Source organism: Misgurnus anguillicaudatus, chromosome 6 (genome assembly GCF_027580225.2).
Source record: "Misgurnus anguillicaudatus chromosome 6, ASM2758022v2, whole genome shotgun sequence".
Lineage (NCBI taxonomy): Eukaryota > Metazoa > Chordata > Actinopteri > Cypriniformes > Cobitidae > Misgurnus > Misgurnus anguillicaudatus.
Window position 1 is genome coordinate 18,661,983 of NC_073342.2, and position 26,666 is coordinate 18,688,648.

General features: G+C 37.5%; 1 protein-coding gene across 7 annotated transcripts in view; it reads right to left on the reverse strand.

Annotated features, from left to right (window-relative positions):
• The window catches only part of ccnd2a (cyclin D2, a), a 170,468-nt gene that overhangs the window by 1,357 nt on the left and 142,445 nt on the right, over nucleotides 1-26,666 (reverse strand). For 3 of the 7 annotated variants that reach the window (XM_073868660.1, XM_073868659.1, XM_073868662.1), the window contains 4 exons: nucleotides 20,364-20,579; nucleotides 17,159-17,318; nucleotides 11,360-11,508; nucleotides 3,492-7,353 (listed from right to left, as the gene is read on the reverse strand). In XM_073868660.1, the coding sequence (XP_073724761.1) occupies nucleotides 7,177-7,353; nucleotides 11,360-11,508; nucleotides 17,159-17,318; nucleotides 20,364-20,534 (657 nt within the window). In that variant the 5' untranslated portion in view covers nucleotides 20,535-20,579 and the 3' untranslated portion in view covers nucleotides 3,492-7,176. Of the gene's footprint in view, nucleotides 1-745; nucleotides 857-1,042; nucleotides 1,121-1,848; nucleotides 1,971-2,106; nucleotides 2,145-3,030; nucleotides 7,354-11,359; nucleotides 11,509-17,158; nucleotides 17,319-20,363; nucleotides 20,580-21,916; nucleotides 22,341-26,666 lie in introns of those variants that run through there. The other 4 variants (XM_055191754.2, XM_055191756.2, XM_055191755.2 and 1 more) reach the window with 4 other exon arrangements.

The window sequence follows — 26,666 nt, forward strand, 5'->3', positions numbered from 1 at the left end:
CAGCTTTCTGTACACATGTATTCTGAAACGAAAACACCTCAGTTTTTCAATATTTTACTATGTTCTTTCCTCAGCTTAGACAAATTAAGACTTACCTATCTATTTTCAATGCGTGCACTTTTAATCTTTGTACAGCGCCTCGTGAATGTGTTAGCATTTAGCCTAGCCCCATTCATTCCTATGGCTCCAAACAGGGATGAATTTAGAAGCCACCAAACACTTCCGTGTTTTCCCTATTTAAAGACTGTTACATAAGTACTTACACAAGTATGGTGGCACAAAATAAAACTTTTGTTTGGAGCCATAGGAGTGAATGGGGCTGGGCTGGATGCTGACACATTCACGGGGCGCTGTACGAAGATTAAAAGTGCACGCATTGAAAGAAGATGGGTATGTATTCATTCATCAAGTTGAGAACATAGCAAAATATTGAAAAACGGTGGTGTTTTCCTTTAAGTTAAGCACACACATAAAATGATCACACCGTATACACAACTCAGGTCATGAATTGGTCTATATATTGTTGATTTTCCATAATATGAAAAGCGCTAAAAACAAGATTTAAATAAGGACAGGACTTGTGTGGGTTATTTTCAACTCAGCGTTGAGTTAAAAGGGTATGAACCCAGCAATTTGGGTTAAATTAACCCAAATGCTTATATTGCAGCATTTTAGAGTGTATTAAGTAGGAGCTGATTTTTATTCATATTTTTGTTAACACACACAAAGAACATGCGTATTTTACCTGTTCAATAGTCTCTCCTTCAGGAGGAGTGAACTCCGGTAAAGACCATCCAGCTGTTTTAGCCATGTTTTTCATTTCTTTGACTTGACCTCCCTCAGCAATACCAAAACACTAAAAAAAATACAAATTGTGCTTTATTTTACAGCACTGTGCCAACTTAGCCAACAAATATGCAATCTCTAACGTATTTATACTAAGATTAGCTTTTGCCATTTGATTGTGAAAATAATCAATATAAAAAAAAATCTGAAATGAAGGTTTGGAGAGACTTTACCCATGTGATATTTGTGTACTTACTCTCTCTTTAAGTGATGGATCAGTTACTAATTCTATATCATGGCAGGTTCTGTTATTCTTCACAATAATCTCTGCAGTCTGTAATTTTATAAAGTTATGATTATTCATCTTAAAGAGAAGAAAAATGTGTCGGCAAATACATTGTGAACACAAAAACATGCATGTAAATTACTTTCATTAAAAACTTGACCCTAATAGCACATTTTGTTATAACAAAAGTAGACCACTAACACATAACAGCAATTGTAATTAAATACTTTGCAGGCATATTAGCATTCCTCTGATACTAAGATACTTTTAATAATATCTGTTGTGATAGCAGCATAAATGTAACATAAAAAATATAGTGAAAAGTTAAAATGAAAATTCACTGGAAAAAAAACTTCTGGACATCGGTTGCACATAATTAAATTAGGATTTAATTAAAATTAATTTCATTTTAAGAAAACTTGATTCAATCATGTTGAACTGGTGTGCATAATTAAATTATGTGGATCCAACAATATTTTTTAAGAAAAATCATTTTAAGAAAACTTAATTCAATCATGTGCAACCAGAGATTTTTTTACTGCATGAAAAAAAGAGATTTTAATCTTATTCGTAATTCATGCATCTTTTTCATTATTAATACTTAATAACCAAATAAGCGTAATAAACAAAGTATACTCAGTTTTAAGCTTTCCGGTGCAACTACACGAAACATGATTGCGTACTTTCCACTAATTTTTACGCATGATCTGATAAACAACAATGTAAATTCGTGAAGCAATATCGCCCCCTACCTGTGACCAGCTGACATTACTTACCTGTTTAGCACGCTTCATGTCACTCACAAACACATTGGTAAAGTTAACATCTCTAAGATACTGGCCAGCAGCTTCAGACTGCCGTATCCCAATTTCAGAAAGAGGAGCGTCTATCTTCTGACCTAAAGGCAAAGCATCCCAATAACATGTTTTTGGGACAATTAAATTGTAGCTAGTCAAACAGCTTGTAGTTATTTGTTATCAAAGTTATTGATTAACGAAAATAAACTAATAAAACACATATACTTTACACGTTACCTTGTAAAAGCCCATCTTTGTTGCACTGGGTTTCACCACTGGTAAACCAAAAACATTAAGATTGATCAATAGGAAGACGTACTGTAATACTAACCCACACACAGATTCAATTTGTTAAATCAACCAACTTAAACAAACAAACAAACAAACAACAGAATCACTCCACAACCGTTGGCAATGATAAACATTGTTTAAGTCAGTTTAAAATAGAAATGCAGGGATTTACTGCAAAGCAAATGTGGGGTTTGCTTTTGTGTTTGTGTGATGATCTTTAAACCCACACGAAGAAATACAATAGCACTCTTTAGTATTTTGTACCGTAACTGCATTATATTATAGTATATGCCATATTTTAGCATTTAAACAAGTACACTTTTTTAATGTGGGCTACTAGTATTCTGTATAGTGAATCGATAAACTGCAAGGTAAGTTTATAGCACATTTTATACACAAAGATAAGTGCTTTACATATAATTGATTAACAATAAAATAAAGGTAGTAGTATGATTAATATTTACTACGTTAAGGTTCAAAATAGTACCTACCTAAAGTTATTTTAATACAGTTTATTTTCTCATGTGGGAAGGGTTACTTTAATCTATATTAAAATAAGCACTGACCTTTAGTTAGAAGAGATCCTACTGACAAACATAGGCTAATTAACACTTATAAACAAAATTCTCACAACTAACAGTTAGTACATTACTGCTCTACAAAATCTTATGTACAGTATAAGTTAATTGTAACCGTTTATGTGTAATTATTAATAAAACTACTTGCCAAAGTGTACTTTTTAAACTATTATACAAATGTGAGTTTATCTTTATTTATCAATAACGATCAATAATACAAGTTGACAGTGCAGAGTTGTAATTGATAAAAATAATTCATGCAGGTCAACCGAAAAATTAAAGTGCAACTTACTGTCGGACTAGCGTTAAAGCGAAAGTGAGCATTGTTGCAGATATAAAGAAGTAAAGAGCGTCGTGAGGTTATAAAATACTCATCCATTTAGCCATTAATCAATCACGAACTGTCAAGCCCCTCGTGCTTCTTAAAAGCACCAAATATTTGCTAATTTGAGGTGACTGCAGCAATGACAGCGCTATCTCCTTATTTGATTAGCCGGAAGTTTTTACGCACGCTGACGTAGGGGGCGCCAGTGGCTCGTGGTGGCGGGCTTTGAAACTAACTGAGTGACGTCTGTCAGTTAACGGTGTTGTAACAGCGTCGATTTAATTGTTTATTTTGTGTTTTAATGTAAGTGTTAGGTGTTCAAATGCAAACTAGCATTTTGTTAAACAAATTGTTGTATCATTTTTATCATTTTGACGACGTTTATGATGCTGCTGAATGGCTAAAATAAGGAGAACATGAGGCGAAGATGTTCTTTCATGGTAAGTTTATTGACCTTAGCATACAGCATGTCCTCTCCATTAACTTCCATCATACTCTCAATAATACATTTATTGAGTTTAACAAAAGAAAATCCAGAATTTCAAGGCCTCTTACAGTATAGCATCACCCCCTAATTCAACGTAGTTACCTCTTTATTCCTCCACACAAGTCTCAGGTGTTTATCAGAGAATTCTGAAAGGTAAAACTATTGAACAGAAAAGCGTTTACTTTCTCTGTCATATATTTTGTGTGTTCCTGTTACTCAAGTAGTAGAGCGTGCTAGCATCACCAAGAACTTTGGTTCTTAAGTAATGTACATTACTGTAAAAGTAACGTTAAGTCACCGTGGATAAAAGCATCTTCCAAGTGTGTAAACAATGATTTAAAACGTTGTTGTTTTCATTCCAGCCTCTCTTCTTTTAAATATCATTAATATTACCATTAATAAGGAAGAATAACATAGAACCAACATAGCACCACACTCTTTAAAGCAGGTATTTATTGAACAGATTTGTGCAACAGACATAACTGAGGTACACGATATGGTTATAGTGGAGGAAGGAGGCTTTTCGACACTGCAGTTTGGTCAGTATTAACAAGTTTACATCCATCGATACAGGGTGATACCCAAAACATTTTTTAAATGTGGCAGGTAATAATGCACACAACACAATGCACAAAGGTCTTATTTTCCCTACCACCTCCATCCACTATTATTGAAGTCCATGTGGGAACCTTGTGTGCTTGCAATCAACATCAACATTTGAAATCAAATTTCACCAGATTCACTACATCAGACACAGCAGAAATATTACAGTACGACTTCTGTGTGCTGTCCTTTCCAGGTTCCCGAAAAACTGTTGAGAAGTGTGTGAGGTAATGGGAAAGTCTTTCATGTCCAGTAAACCTGAGGTATGGATATACCACACTTACAGAATGTGACACAGAAAGAAGAGGAAAAAAGGATTTAAAGGTAAAGAATCATGCCTTAATAAGAGGACACTGTACAAAGAGCATTTCCAGTCGAATACTCATTTCATGTTCTTCTTTTACCCTCTACTTCTGTATTCTCAAAGTATTCTGTAAGCAGTAAAATAATTATAATACAATTGTTTATAAAATAGCAGCACACTGATGTGACATCACAACTATGTAATGTTATTTTTTTGTGTATAAGATGAAACAAAAAATCATAGCTTTTTAGCAGCGGAAAAAAACAATAACAACTCAATAATAACAATATTGACACTTGATTGATGTCTTCACACCCTTATCATCTCTCACCACTTTGGAATACAGTATCATACCCCTTACGCATACAATCTAATAACAGTACTGTAAATCATTTCTTGGGAAAATAATGAGACGGACTCACTTAATACAATGAGATAGACGGGGTTTAGGCGTGAGGATGAAGGAAATGTGACTTTGTGAAACTCAAGTGTCACTAAGAACTATTTCTGGAGACTATTTCTGGAGAAAGGAGGTTTGTGATGAGCACACCTACAAAGTACACTTCACACAGTAGTCTCCCTTACCCACAGAAAGACATGCACACAAACACACGCACATACATACACGGACACAAACCTAAGCTTGACTGCCCCTTTAAAAGGTAAGCTATGGAAATTCAGCATTTGAAATCCGTTTCGTGCTGCTGATGCACCCTGTTTTTAGCCACTTGTGGAAGTTATCAAACCCAATACCAGTTCAACCTTTGGAAGCAGCGTATTTTGGATGACTGGGTAGTGGATCTTATTTTCAAACGGTCTGACCGTTTTGAAATCAGTCTGAAAGTCAGACTCAAGGCACTATATAAAACAGTTGCACATGTCTTATTTCAAGAAAACTGACCTTGAAGCGTGCAAATCAACAAACAATTTACTTCCATTTTGATCTGAACGTTTACTATCCTTTTTTTGGTCTTTTCATATACGTTACTGTTGGCTGTCAATGTTTAACGCTATAATGAACAGAAAATGCCATGATCTTATGCCATGATGGGAAACCAGCCCCAAAAGAAAAAAAGAGAAAAAAAAAGAAAATAACTCCTTTACCATAACCATTTGTTAAACATGGCAAATATGCTTTCAAAGTACTCTGCTTTTGGAGTAATCTTCCCCAGTTGCTGGCAGTATCAATAAAACTGGTTTGCAGTTCAAACATGAGACATAAAACAAATAAACAGACAAATAGATTAAAGATCTTAAATATCAGGTGATTCCGGAAACCATAGCTGTTGTTCTCCTTTGGCCTCCATTCCCGCTTCTTCTCCTTTATATCAGCATCCTCATTTCAGCAGCATGCTTCACACATCCGACAAACCAAGCTTCATCATCTTAGTCATCATCGTTCTCTATCAATCTTGCCTGAACATTCCTGTACTGCTTGTAGAATTCACATACGCTCATCCCTTGGTCCCTGACAGGGAGCAACCTTTTCGCAAACACAAATCAGCCTAAGGCTCCTTCAACACACACGCGCGCACACACACACACACACACAACAAAATACTTAACAGACGGTCTGTATACAATACAAATGTAATATTTAGTGGAAGGCTGCCACTAAACTATCCACAACTTTTAAAACAACTCTTCTTGCATTCAGAAGATACGAGGGCGCGTAGACGTCTCTGGCCACTCCCTTTTCTTGCCTCCTCTTGTTGTGTTCACTGGGTTGGGCTCAGCCCTCAAGCAGTTTCCAGGCCAGCAAATAAAAGCATTTAACATAAGGCACCGATACAGGAGGCCATCAAAGCAGGCAAAAGCATTGTCTATCCCCTGCCCAGACCTTTACATGTGTGTCCGCCACTGAGCCAGTCTCTATCACCAAACACTTGCAGATAGATGATAAACAAAGCCCACATCATTGGACTCACATAAGGGTGCCCAAATACTACACCTCTGTACATGAGCCAACATACACCACACATAAATGCATGCACACAAGCAGCTTGACAAAAGCTTATTTGAAGTGTCTGTAACTTTAGCATTGAGACAATAAGTTGCTTGTTTAATAGGAATAATAATAATAATATTAATATTAATAATAGTCTATTCTCAAGCCATCTGCTGTATTAGCAAAAGAGCCCTGCATTCTTAGCGAAAGACTTCTGTCTCGTTGCTCTGGTTTAATCCCTCTCTCTGGTCCTAATGCACTTTTCGTACACAGCCAAGTGAATGACTGGGTCCGTTTAACAACCTCGTGGGACCTCTTTGTGTGTACAAGTTCAGGCATTTCAACATGAACCAAAAAAAAAATCCAAAACAAAACAGTAAAAAAACATAGCCCCACCTTTTGTACCCTTTCATGCCAGTAGACTCTGTTTTGAAAAGCCCTTTACACTATCACTTTTGCATTAAATATCATATTATTATGTTTACACAATCAAAAGAGTTTGCAAAATACTACACGCTTCCCTTCTAAGAGTCTGAGGCACCGTAGAGCTTTTTGCATCAGTATCAAATCGTTTTAAAAATATCTATTTTCGTATCTAAAATAGCTTTGATTTTTTTCTTGTTTTTTGTAAAATACGGGAGCATTTTTACATGAAGATAAACTCTACAAAGACTAGCAAGCACTTTTTGTTGGGGTTGTTTGTTTTTTGTCGTTTTTGTTTTTTCTCGTTTTTTTTTCTCGAAGACTGACAGCAGCGTTCCTGCAGCAAGCTCACAAATTGATGTCTCGTACATCGGTGGGGGTGCTGGACTGGTCCTGGTCATCAAGTGCTTTGCTGTGTGGACCGCCCTGTTCTTGCTGCTGTTGTTTCTGTTGTTGCTTGCGGCCTTCCCTCAGGTTATTCATCAGCACTCTTTCAATCTGCTCCTGGCATTCCTTCAGCAAATCCTGCAACAGTATCAGATACACAGCATTAAAAAAGTGCCACACAACTAGGATATATCTGTGCTTATACAAAAAATTGTGCATGGACACAAAAATTGGTTTAGATTAAAAGGAACAGTATGTAAGAAATTGATATCAACTAATCATAAAATGGCCCTCATATGTCACTAGACATTAAGAAATCATTTTCATTTCAAATACTTATATCACTGACAACAGTGGTCCGGCCAGGATATTGTCATTTAAAGGTGGAGTTGCAGCCCTCAACTGATGTTTATGTTGTCATGTTGTGTAATGGCCACCAGTTGTGTGATTGCAGTACCAGTTTTAGCCGCAAGTTTTGTGATTGCAGTACCAGTTTTGGCCACAATCCTACAAAAATGCTTTGCTGCCTTAACATTTCAACATGTCAACAAAGATGTGTTGTCACAACTTATAAAATATAGTTGGGAAAAGTCAACTTAATTTCATAAGTTATAACAACTCACCTGTAGTTATAACAACTCATCTCTAGTCAAGATAAATAATAGTAAGTTGAAATAACTTGTAAATCTGAGTTGATTCAACAAAACATATTAAGGCAGCAAAGTATTTTTTACAGTGTGTTCCTTTAACGAAAGTTATAGTAAATTATATATCTACAAATACCAATCCAGAATCAAGTAATAAACAAATTTAAATAAACCGGACTCTACTTAAAGTTAAAACAACTTGGTTTTACAAGTCAATTCAACCTACAATTGTAAGTTTTGCTTAAAAAAGTTGACATAACTTATAAATTCAAGTTGAAGTTGTTGAACTTATTTTTTTAAGTTAAAGTAACAAAAATATGTGTTGATTTGACAAAAATGCTGCATTTTTTTACAGTGTGTAAATTGTGAAAACTAAAGCTTTATCAGTTACCTATGTTAATTAAATCCATATTGTGTGGATAAACCGATGTGGTTTTCCTTTAGTGTTTTCACCCTCTTTTCGCTTTTCACAACAGCATGTAATATAACCTAAGGGGATCTCTTCACTTAAACCTATACCAAAGTCGTCTTCCTGTTCTATAGATTCCTGTTCAACTATACAAGACATATAAATGTTTATAGGTATGGTAACTACTTTTCTAGCCAGTTGGTGTCTCCAAAGAGCACATGGCAGATTTAAATGGCTTAAATACTAGGCTGCTCTGTCAACAAAATAAGGGTTGATGCCCTCTAGTGAAACTAAATGGATGTGCAGTGATCAAAGCTCTTCCTGTTTAGTGAGTATGTCTGAGGCACACCAGGCGTCTGTGGGAAGTTTTGCTGTGCATGCGGAGGGTCTATGGAGAATGTGTTGCTTGTGAGGAGGATGCATTCCTTTGGCATTTACTGCTAATTAAAAGCTGATGGGCCATGGCTGAACATGGCTGTAGATGTATAATATCACACAAGAAAACATCTTAGGTGTTTTATAGGTGATAGGAAAAGATATTTTGGACAGAGATGACTATGACTTTGTTGAGGGAAAGACTGGTACCACTAGGAGGGTGTTTTTTTTTGTTGCAGTGGACCACTGCCATCTTTGTAAACTCACACAAAGTCCCTGGCTTCCCACCACAATGTGCCATTATTAGTCATGAAAAAATAAATTCATTCAAGAAAATTAACTAAAGCATAAAACATGCCTGTGTGTTACCACAAAAATGCCAGGGCCGACTTCTTAAAAGACATTTCCCTCCGCACTGCTCTTTAAAGCTGCAGAATCAAACTTACACCGAGCCCCAAAGGCTTAATTCAGGAACCTCTTAATAGCTTCAATGTGTGACTACTGGGAAAACCAGGACTTGCTCTAGTAAAGGCTTTCAACAATTCGATCCAGAGGAGGGTGGCACTGGGTACGATACATGATAAAGTTTGTGGTCCCAACCTCGTCCTAGGGAAAAACACCCTTCAACCCACCAAAACATGGCTGAATTTAAGACAAGTTAATGATAATAGACTGAAACCACAAAGAAAACAGCTCTACTAAAGAACCAATAACAGTTATTGGGATATCATTCAGTCTGTGCCATCTCGGAGAGAAAAAGCCAAACTGAGACACCACATGGAAGCCACTTAAGTAGCCACAGAAAAGATGTCTGCTTTTTATAGGGAAGTGAAAGCAAGGACTGCTAGGTTCAGAGCAAGGCCATCACAGCATTGAGAAATGAAAGGGATTAAGATGTCCCAGAGGCCTAATGCAAGAGGCCGGGGGCCTTACACATGATCCTGTGCACCAAAAAAGCTTTGAAAAAAGTGTAGTTCTTCTCTGAACAAAATTAGTTGCAAATAACAGCGTCTTTAGCATTATGACTTTAGGCAAAGAAACATTCTCAACATGCCAGACCCGAAGTTACTAACATTTCACCTACTTTTGGAAATTCCATTATCTCATAGAGTTTTCACTGTGCATTAGCAGTACAAGCACATCAATGACTTCATTCCTGATCAGTTTTCCAAACTACAGAGCTTTCGTTTGTGTAAAGCCATATAATGTAGCCACGCTAGCAGGCTAATTCATACCATAACACAGCAAATTCCTTTCTCAATGCAAACGTTTCTCATTCACAACCATTCATACGTAAACTCTGGGGCCATGGAGGATTGGAAAATGCTAAGGAGAACCATTTACTGAATCTATTAGTTACAGTAACAAAGTGTAAAAAACTGTAAAAAGAATTTCTTATTGCTTCTTTCTTAGAGATACCATCGAGTTTTTGTGGAAACTTCAACTTAAAGACATCCTGTTTTGGCCTGCAACTGTGTACCTTTCTGCTGTGTACCCTATTTTATGCAAAATGTCAGCAGGGTTCCCATTGGGTAGTCTGGCAGAATTTGGCATTAGATCGACTTTCATTCATACTCTGTCTGACCGCTCACCTCCCAACCTCTGCCTCAGTCTGAAACACAAATATCTTGCTTATTTAAGGAGTTTTAAACAAGGTCTCCATTTCTACTTTTGTCCTGCCATAGATATATCTGATTATTCATTGCTCAGAAACATCGCTCGATCATAAGTCTTAATTAATAGTTAATGGATCTATTGGAGCATTTATTGGAATCTATTATTTTTCTAATATACAAACTGCAAACTACTATATGATTCAATTGAGGTTTCCCAATTAGTCTAATTAGTTATGCAAATTCTGTGACTTTACAACAAAGAAACTATTGCAATAGATTCGCATCCCTGTCAGTATCCACTTACAGTAGTTGCTTTCTCTTTAGGCTCAATTCAGTCCACTCAGGGTTGTGTGCATTCACCCTACCTGCATGTTTTCAAAGGTATGGCTTGTTGGCATTTAGCAATGTGAAAAGTTGTTCATGGAGCAGGCAGTTCATTCCTTCTGCCTTGGACCTCACACTTCTTAGACACTGAATACCTTTACTGCTCTGAAGAACTATTTGTTTTTCCTCTGCTATGTGCACAACTTCACACACCGCATGCTGGGACAGCAGGCACCCTACCAGCAACAGTGCACTCTGGGGTATCTCGGAGAGGGTGGACCTCTGTAGGTCAGGGCAGGCGCATAACATTGTTCCGGTGTTATTCTCTCAATCCCAAATTGCTGTTCCTGTTTGCTTATACTATTTTCCCTGAGTATGGACATCTGTATGTATAAGTCATTTGCATAAAGCCATAGTATCCCTGACACATTCCCCTAGCCCTGTGGATTCTGTCCTTACAGTCTCCCAGTCAGGGTCAATCCTTTTTCACTTCCAGTAATTCAGCGGCTGAATGTGAAATTGAATTGGAGCTGGACCCAAGCCCATTGAGTAAATAAGGAAAATGCAGTCTCCTCTCAAAGCACAGGCACAGAAGATATACGTTTGAAATTAAAGAACACCCCTATATGAATACAGTATAATGCTAGATACAAATATAAAATAATAAAATTTTACTCTGGGGAATTTTACTTTAGCACAGCCTCCAGAAAAATCCCATGTATCATAATAATTGCAGTAGTAAAATTTTAATTGACCACAGTAGCAATACTCACAACTTCTGTGTTAGTGATCTTGGCGAGCAGCTCTGTAAGGTTGTCTCCCCACAGCGAACGGTTAGTGCTGTTGAGCTGCAGGCCACAGATAGCTGCCGCCACGCTGCCTGTTGCAATCATGGATGGAGGGGACATGGCAAAGTTGAAATCTAAAGGAAAAGCAAACCATGCATTAGAATCTGTACATAACTTAAGAGGCACCATGCATCAGCTATTCTACAGAAATGATAGTTAGATTAAACAATGTGAACGTATGCAGTAAAAACAACAAAAATCTGAAATGCTAATAAATAAAGCCTCTATCCATTAGATCTGTGCACGGTCGTTTGCTAATGACTGCAGTCCAGCATAATGAGGGTTCACTTGGCTTGAAAAGAATCTGAAAAGCACCCCCAACCCCCATCCCTCTCTTCTAGTCACCCTTTGCATATCAGCCCCTTTCTTCCAGCTCCTAAGTAAATCGTGTGCTCCCTGAAAAAAGCCCTAAAGCCTTCGGAAAGGGTGGAATAAAGAGCCACAGTCCCCCTGCCAGTGCTCACTGCTGTAGGTCCTTTTCCACGTGTGGTCACAGGCGTGCATCTCAAAGACCAATAACCTTGTTAGCTTTCTCACTGTCATTCATAATGCAAATAAGACAGCTTGCGAACGGGCCTAAAGCCTAAAAGGACGACTGACTGAGAGAGGGAAAGAATAAAGAGAGAATAAACAGGCAGAAAGAATTGAATTGCTTGGGGCAGCTGTCTACCCCCAGTCTCATTGATTTCAGTCTTTTTTCCTTTTTTGTTTTTCAACACTTGTTTCTTCAGACGCATAGCCCTGAGGTTGAAAGCTTGTAATGACAGACATGGATTTGTGTCAGTGTCCCTGCTATCTTTTAGCATATTAATAGAGTACGGCCATTGGCGAACATGGGTCTAGTGAGCAAGAGAGTGTGGCCTTGTTGTCCAAAATCATCACCTCATCTCATCCAATTGAGAGATCTTGAACATCAAACCCTCTCCGTGGATTCCAATTCAGACCGACAGCCTGCACAAAAGATGGGTGTTGGGGGAGGGTGCTGTCGGGTTTAAGACAGCAGAGGGGGCTGAAGGGGGCACCGCTCCTCTAAGCATCATTCTTTAGTCTGTGTCCAGACCTTCGTAAGGTTTTGGCAGAAGAAAAGAGCCTCCTACCCACCTCATTCCCCCCATGCCATTCCTCTGATGCAGGGCCACCTCTGGGCTCACGGTCCCACACTCCCCGGCAGTCTACGCATTACCATATTGCCATATTCAGTTGCAAAGCAAACCGCGTGTGATGGCTCAGAGGGTGATTTTTCTTCCCTTTTCTTTTTCGGAAAAATCAAAGACATGGGTCTTTTGATAACTGACGGGCCATGCCTTCATTGGCTTTTTAACATTCAGAGCCAGCCGTTTTCTCATTTTGCGGCTCAGTGTTGACAAACAAATGAACTTATTATACACTCTTCTCTTTGTAGTTCCAAGCTAGAGCAAAATTTATCTTCTGGCCAAGCGGAACAAGGACAAAACAAATTGCATTGCGACTCTTTTGAGTGTTTAGCAAAAGGGGGACAAAAACATACAGTAGAGAATAGGTGCCCACACACAGCTTGTGCGTGCTAAGTGGGTTGCAATCTGATTTTTCACACTCTAGACAAGACAGGTTTGTTGAGGAAACAAGAGTACACGCGTGCTAGTGGCAGAGCTGGACACTCTGGTTTGTGAAATGGGTAAAGGAAGAATGGCTGTATTCTGCCCGCCTTAATTGATATTCATGCAGAGGATAAACAGTGTATGTAGCTGAGTGGGGACGCCTGTGATGGAAGGCTCCTAGTAAGCGGCGGCTGGCTGCCCTGGTACACCAGCCTCTCACCCCCTTCAATGGGCCATTCTCCTGCCCTCGCCACACTGCATCCCCAGACCTGTGCCAACACAGCCAGCTCCTTGGTGGGTGCAATGCGCTGTATACGCATTTAACTTGTAAATTAATTAAGCGTCCGGAAAGTTGAGAAAAAGCCAAAGAGAGCGATGATTTGAGAGGCCATAAATCAACTGCCAGGCTTCCATACAGACGCGACAGCTATTAGCTGTTAAGTTTACAGAAACTCCCGGTTTGAGCAGCCATATTTGGCTGATTGATAAAGGTCAAACATAAACATTTTGAAATTGGCATCATAGTATATCACCCACAGCCCACAGTCAAATGGAACAAGTCACTTAAAACATGTAGGTGAAGGATCCTGAAAACAGAAAGTAAACTCTTGTGGAACAGCAAGACGAATTGCATGCTAAATGCTCTGGTTTGGGTTTGTTTATGCTAAGATACACTTAACATTAAGCAAAATAAATATTTCTGTGTACTATATGTTAAATCGACAAAATGCTGTATTAAAAACTCTCAAATCGCTGCGTTTCATTACAGTGAATGACGCAGCAATTAGTACAGAGTAATCGAATGCCAGGACAACTTGTCGGCACGTCACGTCTAAACACTATTACGTTCACGTATCAGATTACCTAATACGTTTAGATTACAATAACTTTCTACTGACATTTTTAAAGAATTTGTAAATCTGTCACAAACCGATAATTTATGTAATCTCATCATCAAAAGATGTGTTGGTTGTCCCTGTCAAAAATGTAACATAGATTAGGTGAAAACAGGAATCCTGGTTGACTGTTAAAATCCTGTAACAACTTGTTTCAGTTGTGCTCCAGTGCCGAGCCTTGAGAAACAGCAGTCAGGCCGGTGTGGGAGGAAACAGAACATCTTAAATGAGAAATGAATTGGAAAAATTAACTTTCAGGCCTGATGAACTCCCACTCAGTTATTTTTCCAAAAACATTTTTCTGATAAGTAAACAGCAGAATAAAGCAAAACATGGGATATTCCCCATTCGGAAATCATATATTGTTGCTTTATTGTTTTTACACATTTTTCCAATACACCTTTTACCCTAAGATGGCTTAAAAATGGGGTGATGTTCAGTGACGTTCGCCCTCTATATCATAAAACCTTTTTAACCATGGGAGATTTTGATTATGTTATAAAAGACATTTTGGCCAATGGCACTGTAAATCTTTGCCAATTCAGGACTTAGACAGTTTGTGTTAGTTCTGTGGATGGGAAAACACAACTTGTATTACACACAAAATAAAGAAAATTCTTTAAAGGATGCTACACTGCATTGTTTCTGCTTCATAAATAAAGGAAATTATTCAAGGCATGCAAACTGACTCACAGTTAGCTTGGAATATTCAATGCTTGCTAGTTATATCTATGCTGTGACTTAACTTTGTTGGAAATGCTTTGTCAAATTAGTAAAATGTCTGTTCATCTCATATCTACAGAGACCTGCGAGGGAAAAGTGGGTGCTGGGTGTTTAACAGAAATAATAGGGTATAATCACTTTTAATGAGCTTGTTCCTAAGTAGAGCTGCTACAGACTTTCTCCCTCCAAAGAAATGTTTTATTGGGGTGCTCCTTCTGTATTGACCCTTACATGCCTCTGCATATGAAATGGGGGTCGTTGCTTTTGTGTCTATTTTTGCGGTCTCTAGCTAAGCCTTCCAGACATTTGCATATCTCTGAAAAGGCACCTCCATGTTATTAATTAATACTAAACCGGTCTACTCTGCCTGACCAAATCTCACCAAGTGTTCTGAACGGAACTGTTTTATCAAAAGCGAGGAACCATTAAAAATCTTTTTTTCCACCCTCTTCTCTTCTTTTATCATTCAGATACAAGACGAGAAGTCTCAGATAAAAAGGATACGCTGAATTCTCAGCAAAGAATGTAGAGCGACGGGGAAAGCGACGTGCAGTCGAGACATCTGCCTGGCAATTAAAATCTTTTGGATAACCCATACCTGCTGCTATACTAGAAACTAGTTTGTGTATTGCTCAACACAAAATCTCTTTGCAGAGATTACAGAACGGGTGTGTTATACTACCATCTGCATTTTTTCTGCCATTTCTCAAACCAAATGATATTGCTAAACTTCTTCTTAGCAAAACTAAGAAGCTAAAAGCGGTAGATTGAAAATAGTGCCTCCACCAGTTTTCTTTGATTCTAATGATGTCTAATGTCGCTACTGTTTATATTTTGCACAGTCCAACAGAAGATCCATATCAACAATACAAAATGTAAAAACCTGCCAGCTCCTAATATTCCTTCTCCCAATTATACTTATAATCTACTTTCCCAAATTCCCTCCTGGGGTTCCTGGGGAGCCAAGCAACCCCAGGGAGAAAGAAAGAAGCCTGAGGGGGATAAGGGTGTTGCACTGGATCCCATTACCGCCTATGGTGATGCAGGGTGCAGGCTTGGCTGGGAGAACCAGCCCCACAAAGGCTCTTGATTATGGGAAAGTAGTCATGCCCTGGAGCATCTGGGAGGCGTGAGAAGAGGGGATAAGATATGAAAACATGACATGCTTCACTGTTTGGCTCAGCTGGAACAATACGCTCACGTTTTCTCACCATGCTCTCATCTCTATGTTTGATCTCCTAAAGGTGGTCCACCTCTAAGAGCAAAGGCAGCATAGCCATTGGCTCACCAGAACTCTGGAATGTCCTCAACTACACAACCACACTTTGATGTGTCACTGCATTAAGGGTTAGTCACTGATATGCCCGCCAAGCATACCAGTACATAAGGCTTTCAACGAAATTCTCTCCATTACACATCACTGTTTTATTCTAAATAGTTTCAAATGTATGTAATGAGATGGCATTTGATCATTTGCTCACAACGACAACCTGAATAAAGTTACGGTACATACCTACCCACAGCAGTCAGCTTTAATTTCAGGTTTTATGAGAAGTGATGATGCACAGTATCAGCACCAACATGACCTGGCAGTGCCCATTTTATCACTCATACTTAAGGCCAAAGTATGGTCTGTTTTTATGCGCACCTGACAAACCGCGCGCACAGTTCGTGTGACGTAATTTCCGTCATCGTGAGTATGCACGTACGAACTATGTTACGATTCACGTTTTTACATTTCCTTTGGTGTGTAAGTGTGTATTAGTAAATGTTAACGATATGCAAAAGGTACAAACCCCAAAGTAAACTATGACGCGAGTTTTCATTTCCAACGTAAATCTCTTTTCTTGGACTACAAAAAACACACGAATTGTAGGCAACAGTTTACTTCCTGGGCCTGTTGACGTGGACGCGGCATTCATTATCATAATTCCTATAGCTTTGATTCACAGCCTGTAAGTTAACTCCTCTCAGCATTGCATTGTGAGCAAATCTTTCAAACATGGTAAGGAGCGTCACATTTCCGGCTGACGTCAGAGGTATTCAGGCCAATCACAACGTAGAGATTAGCTGGCCAATCAGGGACAGGGACACAGCGCTTTTCAGATCGTTTTGTACAAAATCAAAGCGTTTGAAAAAAGGCAGATCTCTGGAGCTACGGTATGTGGAAAATAATGTGTTTTTAACCATAAATCATGCGAACATATTGTACTATACCAAATACACAAAATAACATTGTTTTTTAGCAATGAAATAGGTGCCTTTTAAATCATGTGTAAATTGTACCCGTGTGGTGCACATGCGCTTGCAGAACAATGTATTATCTAGCTCATAAAATGCATTGCATTTTGTTGCAATGCGCATGTGTCGGATGTACACGCACGAGTCAAATAAACTATACTTTGCAAGGCTATGTGTTTAACGTGCATGTAAGTTCGCGTACACGAAAAAAAACCAGACTATACTTCGGGCTTTATAAGGCAAAAGTAAAGTTAGCAAGCCATTTATTTATGTATTGTATACCATACCTGTTGCACATAGGGCAATGAAAGTTTGCACGTGTTTACGGATCAGGTCCAGCTTATCCTCGGGCAGCGGAAGTTTTCTCATAATATGCTCAATGAAGTCATTTGGAGTGACAGCAGCCAGGTTCCACTTCAATTTCCCCAAGACAACCAGCTCCCATTCCTGTAAAGATACATCAGTTTTTTGGATCAAAAACTAGCACCTGAGGAAAAGAGTACATTGTGACACCAAAAGCGACAGAAGTGTTTTTCCCTCTAAAGGTTTTTCTTAATCCCCGCTATACTAGATTCACAGAAGATGTGAAAATGTAAATATTCTCCTGTCTTGGGTTTGGATAATATTCTGTTTTGATTTTTCAGAAACTGATTTACTAGAGATCACTGTCAGGGAGACAACATATACAATCCTTATCATTTATCACAAAATGCTTTGCTGTGTTTTTGAGCCATTTCTCAGCTAGTCTAAGAAAGCAGGCTGAAAAGCAGGACTTAGTTTGGCCTTGCCTATACAAGCTGTGATCCTGAAAGCTACAAGGCTGAATGCAGATGCATTTCATGAGTTGAAAAATGAGTCACCGGGAATGCTCAAGCACCAGTCACTTCAAAGAAACTATTCAGAATCAGATACTTTCCCCTTTAGCATGTCTAATACAAGAGGTTAAATGTTCAATGTCATTTGCTAATAATCTTTTACATTCCCATATACATTAATTTCTCAAGCGCTTGTATCTGTGGGAGGTAGAACAGATTGTAAATAGATTTGCCACTGTGGTAAATTCACCAATGTAGTGGCATATGTGACACGCTGCGGCCAGCGTATGTTTTAAATTGTTTTGGATGGAAGCGCTGCGATTTAAAAAACGAGTGCGGGTGCTCGACGTTTTTTCAGCACTGAGCACCCAGAGTTGAAATTTTTTTAACTTTGGGTGAAACGCTCAGGTTGTCACTTTTCACACAGCCGTCCAATCACGGGCAGGACAAATACAACAACAACCAACCACCAAAGGAGGGGGCGGGACAAATACCACAACAACCAACTGGCAAATCGTACAAAGACTGATAAACAAAATAGAAGTATCATAGCAACCAAAGCGCTTAGCTGAAGAAGCGCTGGTAAGCGCCCACAGTTGGCATCTGCCTGCCGTTTCAGTCGCGTTTAAATGCTTTGATGTATACGCCCCTTAACACTGCTGGTGTTACCATGTCGTCTTTTAAAGAATTATTGATGCATAATATAACATGAATGTACTTTGACTCAGGTCAAAGTGACTAATATAAAATTTTCGAGATTGTTCACTGTCACTCGCTTCAGTAAAGAGAGAAACCTTGACATAACCACTCCCCCTTCCTGTTTGAAGTGAGCGATTAAGTGACTAACTGGGGAAAAATTGCCTTCGCGGGGACAGTCCTTGTGACTGAACGCTCACTCAGATCGGAGGTGGTTTTCTCCATAAGCGAACCACATGTACTTCAGTCATAAGATGGCCCAATATGGTTGCCATTACTGGCCTATGACTTGTACGCCTTTATAACCGCTCTAAACCACTGACCAAGGATCATGCCAAACTTCATACCTCTGCAACAGCTTCCTAAGTGAGCAAGAACACAATGGCAGCCAACCGCTGATGCATGATTTCTCCACTTCCTCTCTTTGCTGGATTTCACTGGCAAGTGACTCACCCAAAAGCACAAACAGCTACATGTTCCTTTCAGGGGAGGTGCCTGATATGAGCATGAACTGTATTGGCATGCTAGAATCTTAATTGCTTGATAAATGGTTCTTTATGTACCAGTATTTGTTACTCCAAAAGGAGAATGATGGAATGTAACCTGTGGGGAAATTGAAGAATTGCAGAATATGGACCATAATAAATACATTGTATGAAAATGACTCAACTAAGTAAGTCGTAACTTTACTACATAATTCTGTACCAGTATTGTAACATCTTTAGTGATATTTAGTACACACATTTTAAATCACCACAAACACCCTTCTTGGGGTCATAAGGACAACTTAAAAGTCCAGTGTTGTTTCACCAGTGAATTAAGGACAGCCTTAAAGCTCACTGTGACACTCTTGCAACACAGCATTGATGCAGGAACCCACTTCCTCGTTTTGAGCCCTCCTGTTGTATCTCCAGGCTGTCACTGTGGTTGCATTTACAAGAACTTCTTGCGAGGACAAAAATGAAGATGTGACTGTGACAGCTGATCTCCGGTTTCCTGCATCTGTTATACTTTGCAGACCAGCAGCAGCCCCAGCAAAAAACTAACGCTAGGCCAAGCTGTGAAAAAAACAGGAGGTTGCCTATAGTAGCAATTTGCGGAGGGCTTTACTAATTTTTTATCGTTGGCCTGTGCTACCACCCATTTCCGTCAGAAAGAGTCTGATGAGCTAGTAGTGTCATTAGAAAAACTCTTGACACCAGTCTTAAGGCAGTCATGCATTGTCAAAACTTGATATGCCACATTGTGCAATTTAAATACAATGCAATAAAAACAGCTTTATAATTTAACCAGTATATTTTGCACCCATGCATGGGTTTTCATTTTTAAATTATCCATATTCTGTTTGTCCTGGAGTTTGATATGGATGCACTTTATAAGATTGTATATCTTAACAAGAATGTTAAATCAAGTTTCCAGCGCCCTGTCATTTAACAGTCACTTCAGATCACTAGTAAGAGCTTCAAAATACAATATTTATAAATTTGGTGTTTTACGGTTTTGCAAGTCTGCTAATGTTTACAGGTGGAACAAGACATCGGACTCTGATATAGCTGTGGGTTACATAGTTGCCACTAGATGGCGTAATAGCCCTGTGGTGAATGAGAAGGGAGTGTGTTAATACCCTGGAGTTGATTTATGAATGTGAAGAACACCCATCATTCGGCCGAATAGTTTACACAACCCAGTATTTTCTTTAGACATCTTTAGAAGATATTACTTTATGTATACTTAGAATTGAAACTCCATAAAATCCATGTCATCAGAAAATACTGCATATTTTTTCTTTTCTTTTTTTTAGTTTAGATGCCATTTTAAACTAGAAATAAAACAGTTTGCTTCTGTGTAATGTATTATAAAATAAACCATTAGCAATTAATGTTTGGAAAAAAACTAGGAAGTATGTAAATGATTACCTATATCAATTCTCTAGAGATATGAATCTTTAGCAAGCAAAGAGTACTGTATATTTGGAGCTTACCAGCAGTTCCTGTGGTCTGATTGAGTTATCGGTGTAGATGCACAGCTTCTCTGCAGTTAATGGACGCGTCTCTTTCAATTTAGACGCAAGAAACATGCACACTGCACCTAGCAATTGCAAGTTACATTTTCTTGTTGGTACCACTGCTAAAAATCGGTCCAAGTAGTTCATAGCCAGTGGAAAAACTTCTTCCTCGCATTTCTGTTCCTCGCAGACCTGGAAAGGGCAGGGCATAACTTAGTACGTTCAGAGGAAAAGATGCACGTGGCGCAACAAAATTAATCTAATTATATTACTCTAGATGACTATATGTCTAAAATAATTCTGAAATGATAACGAAATACACTGGATTTTCCATCAGCTGCATACATATAACGTTGTAAAGCGTCGTTGTAACGATTCAAAAACTTGGTTTTCTTATGTTATCATTATATAATAACTATTTTTTATTAATTTTAATAGATATAAGGGAACCTCTTAAAATCTGTGTCAATAGACTCGCATTCCTTTGGTTCATTCAGTAAGAAATGAATTCAAGTCACAATCACTCGAGCCAAAAAACACCCATGCAACACAGTCGGGATCTGTTTTTTTAAACTCGTCATATTTTCATAAAATATTTAAAAATATAAATAAATTGCCCACGTCTGCTATTCTTGCCTCTAAATATTCACCAACCCCTTTTACATCATTCCCGACAATTCATAGACAATAAAATCGACAATATATATGATATAAACGGGATTTTTGAAACGAAGTAGCATGCGGTCTTATGTGAGTGCGTCACTGTCGGACCGAAAAATTATTTTAAAATATTTTTATAAATTCCCCTGCTCGACTCATCTGACTTTTTAATACATGAAAATAAAGCTAAAGTCCTCCTCTAACGTTTCCAACGCCCAATGACTAGCAATATGAAATATTATGGCATTAAAATAACTTAATTCCTAGACTATAGACTTCGATCAGTATGGGTTAAGCAGCAGCGAGGGCCCTCGCCCCTTCCGCAACCATATATTTAAAAAGATTATACAAATTTCTATGAAAGTAATTTACGCCATATTCAACCACGGCTGTATACTTTAAAAGCTCCTTTATCAAGTCAGGCACATGTAAACATTTGTTATAAACATTTTGTCGCGATACAGTTGTTGTGAAAGAAAAAACAACATGGCGATGGTTAGATCTAGCGCAGCGGCAAGCATTGAAGTGCATACGTGTGCATGGAAATATTTATCCTAAAAATAAATAAATAACATTTAAAAGCATGACTCCCTCTGTGTTAACGCGACCGAAAACTTTATTAAATACGCGCTTCTGGTCCCTGACATATGTTTAAAACCTCCATCCCCTTCAATCTAATCGTGAACCTGGTCCAAGATCAGCGCTTATGGCTGCAATAAAATAAATAGTCCGGCAAAATCGGATCAATTCTTTCGGAAATATGAATGTAGCTCAATTAGTTGCATTGTACACTGATAAAACAAAAGATCGCCAAACGTTCTGAAGACACATTATAAGCACGGAAATGATCGGATATGTAAACTACAAACCTCCAACATCCAAGTTGCCACCATCCTCCGCATAAAAGGCTGAATGTCTTTCTGAACGCATTTAAAATATGAACACTGTGGAAGAAACCTTTCTTCGATGGTCAACAAGCTCTGTAGTACCCTGTCATCATACAGAAGATTCGGGTCGGGACGGGCTCTTACAATGGTGTCCATCTCGAGACAAAGCAGTTCCATGATTGTTACAGTCCGTTTCGGTCTCAAATATGTCTATAAACTTTGAAATACAATCGTTACGAAGTGACAAACGAGGAGAAAGGACTTCTCGGGCATGTAAAAACAGTCTACAGGGCTGTCCAGGTTAGTCCTGTTCCTTTTGCAAACTTTTCCCCACTAGTCTCTTTCTCTGCTCTGCTCCTCTCGCTGCAACATTTGAGGTCTGCAGATGTAAGCCTGTGACGCAAGCTTCACAAGCAGATCTTATTATTGGCCAGACGCAACATGCTCTGTCTTCCTCTTCTTTTGCCTCCCTTATTGCTTTGGTTATCAGAGAATCAATAGCCCCCACAATATGGACAGCAAGACAAAATGCTCCTATGTAACGTCTATCCTTTGTTAACTCAGTAACTATTATATTGACGCTATGTAAACACAAATAGGCTATATAAACAAACAAACTCACGCACACAACCTACACACAGTGTCCCTTAGTGTAATTTTTTTTTTTTTTTTTAGAAAAACCTACGTGGTTTTGGTGTCATTGCATGCTTTCATATTAGTTTACATTAACTGTGCAATAGGTTTTCGTGGCAAATATTTGTGCAACCTAAACAAGAAATAGCAAGAAACTATTTTATTGCCTTTAAAGAAAACTTAAACATCACCTCGTCATCAGAAAGGCTAAATGGAGCTATCTTACATGGCAGCAACGCCTGTGGTCAATGAGATAGCTTTCTAGGAAATGCAGCGCAAGGCAACGCGCTCATAGATAGCAGCTGAATGATGGTTATTCTCTTGAGTTGCCCCCATTGAACGTATTATATAAAGCATTATACTGTTAAGTAGTTTAGGATTCTCAAAAGTTGTGAGTCTTCCACAATTGTCACTAAAGATGCAAATTATTTCAAACAAACCTTCTTTACGCCAATAAACCAATTTAGGTAAAAAGTGAGACACAGCCCTACAACCGTTCGTGAAATATGTACATTGAAACAATGTTAAACAGTGCTTTTAAAAGACTGATACAATTAAGTTAGGCTACTGATCAAGGTTCTCCAGTGTGTTACTCTGATTCTAAAGAACTCAAGAGACCGCAGCCATGTGTTTTTGCAACAGTTGCATCGTTTTAACACTTTGAAAGTCATCGGAAATGTCTCTTTAAAACATTTTTTTTTTGCCGTGCATGTAGATTGTTTCCTCCCCCAATTTGCATAGCCAATAGTTCTTCTGCGCGCCTCTGAAGCTTGCGGATTGTTACTGGGCAGACTTTCTCTGTGGAAGTTCACCTTCTCAAATGCCAGGAAGAATTTGATCTAATTTACCCATCACCTGATTAACGTTATTAACTCCCTGAGTCTGCCGCACGCAGCTGTCATCATTACATAGATGTCTACATATCTAGCAACGCGACAATACAACCTAAGGGATGCTTTGAAAAACCTGTTGATTACAAGGTCCATAACCTATAACAGATGCAAAAATTGAGATAAAGTGCAAAATAGAGCATAGACTGTAGAATTTGTTCTAACAGAACTTTGTAAATTAAACTTTGTAAGTTATTTTTAAGTAAAGTGTTTATTCCATATGAAAACGCAAAAAATATTAATTTAATTCTATAAAGCACCCGAAAATGTTCTTAGCACAGCAAATATGAGTATAATTAGGCAATTTTAAGCCAGTAAAAGATTAAACATTTAGTCATTTCTACTGGCTTTTAAACTATGCGCGTTCTTTATCTCTTAAGAGGTGTTACAAAATGCCCCCGACACGTCAAATTTCGGTAATGCGGTGTATCATAAGGGGATATCATGACTTAAAACGTTCATAACTTGCTTCACACTATCGGCTTTGGGTGTTTATAACGTTATAAGGATGCATCTATTACCACTATAAGGACAATGCTTTTCTTTTCGGGTCCATTGAAACGCGTTTGGATAGTTAGGGTATCACTATATGGTATCACTATATTCTATAATAAAATAACACATTATTTATTTGGTGCATATTTTGCGCAGTAAAGGTTTCTTTAGTAAAAGTGTCATTTGTAAAGTTGTTTATTTAATTTATTGTTTTAATTTCTATAGACACAACCAAAAATCGAAATAACCCTCTGTCTGTATAAAACCCTTCTGTTTGAAGCCATATTTTAGTTATTTATGATTCAAACGTTACTTTTAAAGCATCATTTATATTTGCTTTTGCAAGCCGTTTTAGCAGGCTGATATTTTTATCTATTTAAATGTAAGCAGCTGACAAGAATAGGCACATCTTTTAAACTTTAAAATGTCGGGAAATCTTTTATAATACACATTTTGTAAACAAAATGTTTATATTTCAGAGAAAGACGCATACAAACTTAATAAAACAAACAAAGACACCATTACAGTTTGGTTCAAATGTTGATGTTATTGCCCCTCCACGATTGACGCCTCTCTCTCTCTTCTCTAACCTGACCATGCTGTTTTTGACGTCACACACACGCTGCTCTCACTGGGCTCAGCAGCTCATGCTATTTCCCGGATGCATGCAATTAACGTGATATCCGTGAAGACACACCCAGACAAAGTTTTTAAGATCCTCCAAATAATCATTTATTATTCATTACATATTTTTGTTTCTGCATAAATCATGGAAGTCTGTCTATAAAAATATTAGGCTATAAACACTTACAAGTTCCTACATTAAAGAGTTCATCATAAGATATGTACTGAGGACATATATGGACATTATATTATATTAATAGCATTACAGTTTTTACAGGATAAGAGTAAACATTTGTTTAGAAACAAATATTTAATGCATAGTGGTCTCTTCACTTAAACTAAGACATTGCTCTTGTGCAGGCAACAGCTGCACACAAAAACTGCTTTGATGTTAAAACACTGTAGCTAAAACAGTCAAAAATACATAGAAATTTTTTATATATTTTTTATAGAATATAGATACAATTAAAACAGAGATTAAGTTAAACATACACATAAAATTTCTAAAATATTCTAATAAATAATTGGCCCACAAACAAGCTTAAAATAATTATGGTTTATTTATTAAGCATATTAAATTATGTTAAAAAAAGTTGGTGCTGACTAATTTGAGATTTTACAATTTTGCTCCACTATATTTACACAATAAATGCACTTGTAACAATCAGCTGATTCTGTTCTATTATATTTTAGTTTAATTTAATTTGTTTAGGGTATTGTCTATATTCTACTTATCTTATCATTCTTGTGAATGTTCAATAGCTAATCAATGTTTTGTATTATATCACTTCACAAATAAAAAAGAAACATTTTTTTGAGCAAAGTATTAAATTATACCTTTCAATTATAACAGTTTTTGTAACTCTTTTAAAGTCTTCACACAGCACTTATGCACAACAATAAAGTAAATGTTGAATTCTTAATTTAAAGTTAAAGAAAGAGCAAAATAAAAGATTTCTCACAGTTATAATGTCGTGGTTGAGCAACTGCAGATGTCCTTACTGAATAATAACAAGAGCGCTTAACCATCCATCACAAAAATATCTGATATGCTTCATTAATTGACTTAGTTTATTATGTCTTCTGTTACTGTAAACAGCTACTGTAACAGCCCTGCATTACACTCAAAACAACACACAAAATCAAACAAACACAAAACAGTGAAACTCTGCACATGTTTGAAAAGAACAGAATAAAATTAAATATTCTGCAAAATAAGTATTATGTAATTCATTATATGCTTAAATCATTTTTATCAACATCTGTCATTAATTTATTTTAATTTTTGTTTTATACCAGCTTATTAAAAGTATCACTAATAGTACTTAATGACTTTAAATATAATGCAATAAAAACCTATTTTAATTTGATCCTTTTTAAAAGTTTTGAGCCTGAGAAAAGATTCATAATTTTTGTAATTGATTAGATCCATCTATAATCTTTTAATTTATTTTGCTGATAATTTTTACTTTTTGACCTAGTCTGTTAAAATTTAGGTAAACTGATACTTGATTCTTTAGAACTCAGTTTTATCATAATAAATTACACAAACAAAGTCTGACTGTTGTCTGGAAATGTCATCATTTAGCCCAATATGATGTGTGTCCAAAGGTTAAAAACTATTAAGAGAGCAAAGTGATGCATTGTTAACATGCTGGTGAGATTGTTATAACATTGTATCTTAATTATATCTCATTTACTTTTAACAAACCCACAACAGGTGCACAAAACCTTAAAGCAATAGCTATATAGAGCATGCGGAAGCAGCAGCGGTCACAAACCAGGTTAAAATTGCTTTATTTTTAAAATATCACTTCAACTAAAAAAATTAGTCCAGGAATGTATGTTATTTTTCAACCCATCATCATTATAGACATCAAAAGGCAACCTGGACAATGTGTTGACAGACATTTTTTTCAGACATAGTCTGTCTAGCCTGAAATGACAATGTGGATCACTGTCAAACTTTTGACATGAAAAGCCCTTTTGCAGCACATAACCAACATTATACAGCATTCACACACCCCGACTCCTCCAAAATCCTTATATAAACATGATAGACATTTGTCAAAATGATTGCTCAGACCCTT